The sequence below is a fragment of the Penaeus monodon genome, chromosome 14, assembly GCF_015228065.2.
Source record: "Penaeus monodon isolate SGIC_2016 chromosome 14, NSTDA_Pmon_1, whole genome shotgun sequence".
NCBI lineage: Eukaryota > Metazoa > Arthropoda > Malacostraca > Decapoda > Penaeidae > Penaeus > Penaeus monodon.
The window spans coordinates 47,014,891-47,019,746 of record NC_051399.1 but is presented as its reverse complement, the minus strand read 5'-3'; the positions used below and the strand labels follow the sequence as shown (position 1 = coordinate 47,019,746).

The following is a 4,856-nucleotide window of genomic DNA, read 5'->3' as shown; positions in this document are numbered from 1 at the left end:
GGGACAAAAATCTTGAGAGGACTCGTTCGAATGGCTGCATATTTGGCATCGGAGAACGTTATAATAAAATACTGTTCAAGGTTTATTTTGGTTCATAAATACCACTTTTTTTTGATGAGTTAAGGCTAAATTCGCCGCGGTGGAATGACATGTATTTCTACTACTGCTATTTCTTCCTTTTTTCTTCTTCTTCTTCTTTTTCTACGACTACAACAACAATAACTACTACTACTGTTACTACAACTACAGCTACAATAACAACCACTACTAAAAACAGCAATGTTCCTATTACTATTACTACTTTTACTCCTGCTGTTACTACTACTACTTCTACAATAACAACTACTACTACTATTACTACTACTACTACTACTGCTACTACATCTACTACTACTACTACTACTGCTGCTACTACATCTACTACTACTACTACTACTGCTGCTACTACATCTACTACTACTACTACTACTGCTACTATTCCCCCCATTCCTCTCCCTCCCCCCCTTCCCCCCGCCCTTCCACCTCCACCCTTCCATCCCCACCTACCCCCATCCCCCATCCCCCCCCTTCCACCCACAGCCGAGGCAGGGAGCCGCTTCTAAAAACACGACCCACATTTATTTTAACACCTATCTTTCTTTCTTTCTTTCTTTCTCTTTCTTTCCTTCTCTTTCCTTCTCTTTCTTTCCTTCTTTCTTTCTTTTCTCTTTTCTGTTCTTTCTTCTATTCCTCATTTCTTCCCTTCTTCTCACTCTCCTTCGATTTTTATTTTCCTTCTTTCTTCGGTCCTGATTTATCTTTTTTTTCTTGTTTGTTGTATTCGTAGAATTAAAAATTAAAAAACTGAACGCTGATGATGACGATAGTAATAAAAATAACACTAATGATAATGATGATGATGATAACCATTATCAATATTAATATTACTGTTATCATCATTATTGCCATCATTATAATTAATATAATCATTATCATTATTTTCAGGTCGAAAAGATAATTAGTGACAATATCAAAGAAAACAATATCAATCAAACATAACATTAACAACTAAGATTTAATAAAGGACCCTGAAAAACAAAACAGGAAACCTTAAAATATACCAAAAAAAATAATAATAAATAATTAATATATAATAATAATAATAATAATATATATATATATAATAATAATAATAATAATAATATATAATAATAATAATAATAATAATAATAATAATAATAATAACAATAAAATAAAGATTGAAAAAAGTGTGATACCCAGATACACAAGAATTCAAAAATGAAAAAAAATCTAAGAATCTCCCTTTCAACCGATAACAAACAAACAAACAAACAAAATTAAGCAAACACCGGAGCCAGATCTCTTGCTTGAAACGAACACACGGAGGGAAATCTCGCCATTCGCGTTTATGCAAATTCGGGATCATAAAACTTTCGGGTCGAAATTAACGCTTCCGATTTTTCATAAAATAAAATGCCCGCGCTATGCAAATGAAGTTACCGATTCCAGTGGTTTAGAAGTGCAAGAAACGGGAAGCAGAGGTAAACTTTCTTTATTTACGAAAAAGCTCATTAAGACGAGAGGTGAGAATAGACAGAGGGAGGGAGGAAGTAAAAAAAGAGAAAAGAAGATGGATAGATAGAGAGAGAGAAAGAAAGAGAGAGAGAGAGAGAGAGAGAGAGAGAGAGAGAGAGAGGAGAGGAAAGAGAGAAAGAGAAGCAGAAAAGAGATAGAAATGAAAAAAGAAGACAAAAGAACAAACAGAACGGAGCCAGATCTTGCTTGAAACGAAAACAGGAGGTGAAATCGCCATTCGGTAGCAAATTCGGGATCATAAAATTGGGTCGAAATAACGTCCGATGTTATAAAATAAAAGCCCAGCGCTAGCAAATGAAGTTACCGATTCAGTGAGTTTAGAAGTGCAAGAAACGGGAAGCAGAGGTAAATTCTTATTTACGAAAAAGCTATTAAGACGAAGAGGTGAGAGAAGACAGAGGGAGAGAGGAGAGAGAAAAAGAGAAAAGAAGATGAAGAAGAGAGAGAGAAGAGAAGAGAGAGAGGAGAGAGAGAGAGAGAGAGAGGAGGAGAGGAGAGAGAGAGAGAGAGCGAGAGAGAGAGAGAGAGAAGAGAGAGAGAGAGAGAGAGAATGAGAGAGAGAGAGAATAGAAGAAATGAGATGAGAGAGAGTAGATGAAAGATAAGTATAAGAGATGAATAAAAGAGAAGAGAGAGAATGAATAGTAAGAGAGAGAGAAATGAAAATAAAGAAATAATAAAATAGATGAGAGAGATGAATAATGAAGAAAGAAGAATAATGATGAAAGACAGAGAAGATAAGATAGAAAGAGATGAGATGAAGAGATAATGAAAATAGAAAATGATGAGATGAGATAGATAGAAGAAAAGAGAAGAGAGAGAAAAGTAAGAGAGATGAAAAGAGTAGATATATATAGAGGTATATATATATATATATATATATATATATATATATATATATATATATATATATATAATATATAGATATATATATAGAGAGAGATGAAATGATATTATGAGAGAGAAGAAGATAAAGAGAGAGAGAGAGGAGAGAGAGAACGGAGAGAGAAGGAGAGAGAGGAGAGAGAGAGAGAGAGAGAGAGAGAGAGAGAGAGAGAGAGAGAGAGAGAGAGAGAGAGAGAGAGAGAGAGAGAGAGAGAGAGAGAGAGAGAGAGAGAGAGAGAGAAAGGTACCACCCCGGAGAAGTTATAGCTCCGTCTCGACAGGGGGTCAGGGTGCGTGGGGGAGGAAGGGGGGCAGAGAACGCGGGGGGGGGGGGTCAGTCCAAAATACAGGTCCCTCCCGCTGGTTATGGTAATGCCTCATGTCCACTCCCGGCCCCTCGGCTTGTTAAATAGCTCCATCAGATCTGCACGTGACGAGGGCATGACTGGCCTGGGTTTCGACACGATGTGGATTCTGTTACAGAATAAGGTGTTTGTTTGTTTTAAGTAAGCGCGCGCGCGTGTGTATGGCAAATGTAGTCTGATACATAACGAGGTTTTACCTTGCGTGGTCCGCGTCGAGGAGCTCCTTCACCTCCTGCGGCAGGTGCTGCAGGACGTGTCCGTCGGGGCCGACCTCGTGGCAAGAGCAGAAGCACATGTCCTCCTCCTCCTCCTCCTCCTCCTGCGCCTCCTCCTGCGCCTCGCTCTCCGTGGCGCTGCTCTCGCTAATCATGCTCTCGCAGTTGGCGCCGCTCTGCGCCTCGTCGGCGTCGTCGGCGCCCCTTCCGTGCGCCCCTCGACGCCCTCGGCCCGGCGCTGGCACTTGCACGTGCACAGGATGTTTTTCTTGATCCACTCCTCGTCCACCCTCGGGCCCTTCGCCGCCCCGTCGCCCCCCTCCTCCCCCTCGGCGCCGCCCTCCTCCGCGCCCTCTGGCCTCGCGACCTCCTCTGCGTCCATCGCGGGCTCGCCTCGCGCCTTCGCATCCTGTGGCGGCGGCGGCGCCCCCGCTGCTGGAGGTCGAGGAGGAGGAGGCGGGGGGGCAGGGCGGCGGCGGGGAGGCGCCTGGCATCCCGCGGTAGGCGCTGGGGCAGTGCCACGACGCCGCGCGGACGTGGCGCCTGAGGAAGCCCGGGTTGCCCTCGCTGATGCTGAAGTAGCCGCTGTCGCTGTCCCTGGCGCCGCCCACGCGAAGGTCGTCCCCGTCGAAGGAGGCGGCGCTGCAGGGCGAGACGGAGCGCGTGCTCGGCCCGCTCTCGTCGCTGCCGGCGATCCGGGCGGCCAGCCTGCTGTGCGTGGCGCTGTAGACGTCGCACAGGAAGTTCCTGCCTCTGCTCACGAAGTCGCTGCCCTTGCTGACGATGTTGCTGCCCCTGCTGACGAAGGTACTGAGTTTCCCCCGGAGGCTCCCCGTGCGAAACAGGCCGACGTCGCTGGCCGCAGGGTGGCAGCGGGGGGCGGCGCAGCCAGTGTCAGCTTCCACGTCAGCTGCGGCGGCGCCCGCCCCAGCTGCCGCCGCTGATGAGCTTTGCAAGGTGGCTTCGGCTGAGTCAGCCTCGGCGTCGCTGTGCGCACTGTCGCCCACCGCCGCGGCCTTCGACGTGTTCTTGATGACCAGCGTGCTGTTGTTGTAGCTGACGAGCCTCGTCTGCACGCTGATCTTGTAGAACTCGCGCTCGTCCTCCGCTTTGTCGGCCTCGCACACGTCCTTGTCGTCGTCCGCGGCCGGAGGCGTCTTGCTCGTCGGGGAGCCGTCGCTCACGCGCTCGCGCACCTTCTGGATCACCTCCGCCGGCGACGGCAGCCTCGCCGCCTCCATCTCCGCTTTCTTTGGCTTCGTTCTCGCCGAGGGCGCTTCCTGTGGCGCCGGAGGCTTTTCGGCCGTCCTGACGCGGCGCTCGGGAGGCGTCTTCGTGTCACCGGCGGCTCTGTCTCTCCTGCTGGGGGCCGGCTGCTCCTTCGCCACGTGTCTCTGCTTGGCCGGCGTGTCCGTGGGCGTCCGCGGGGAGCTGTCTCCGGCCCTCGGGGAGGAGGCCTCGCCTCTGCCTTCCATCTTGGCCGGAGTGACGCCCAAGGTGGCCGGGCGCGCGACAGCCTCGCCCGCCCGGTGAGAGGGGCATGCGGCGCCGCCCACGCTCGCCCGCACCGGCGGGTCGTCGAGGTCCTTGTCGACCGACTCGGGGATGTTCTCCTGCGCCAGCTTCTCGGCGGACGAGTCGACCTCCTCGTCACTCTTGAGGGCGGGAGGGGCGCCCCTGCGCGCCCCCGCCGACCAGGGCCCGCTTGTTGCTCGTGCCCCCACGGGTGACCTCGCCGCCGCCCTTCGTCGGGCTGGCGTCCCTCCTTCTGCCCTGCGAGCTCGTTTTGCGACCG

The 4,856-nt window shown here is 49.7% G+C and overlaps 1 protein-coding gene across 1 annotated transcript in view; it reads right to left on the bottom strand.

Moving 5' to 3' along the window:
- Positions 1 to 4,595, bottom strand: part of LOC119581199 — a 51,728-nt gene extending 47,133 nt beyond the window's left edge. Inside the window, 1 exon segment of the mRNA XM_037929595.1 lies at positions 3,044 to 4,595. Coding sequence (XP_037785523.1) covers positions 3,044 to 4,536 — 1,493 coding nt within the window. The 5' untranslated portion in view covers positions 4,537 to 4,595.
- Between the last annotated feature and the right edge of the window lie 261 nt (positions 4,596 to 4,856).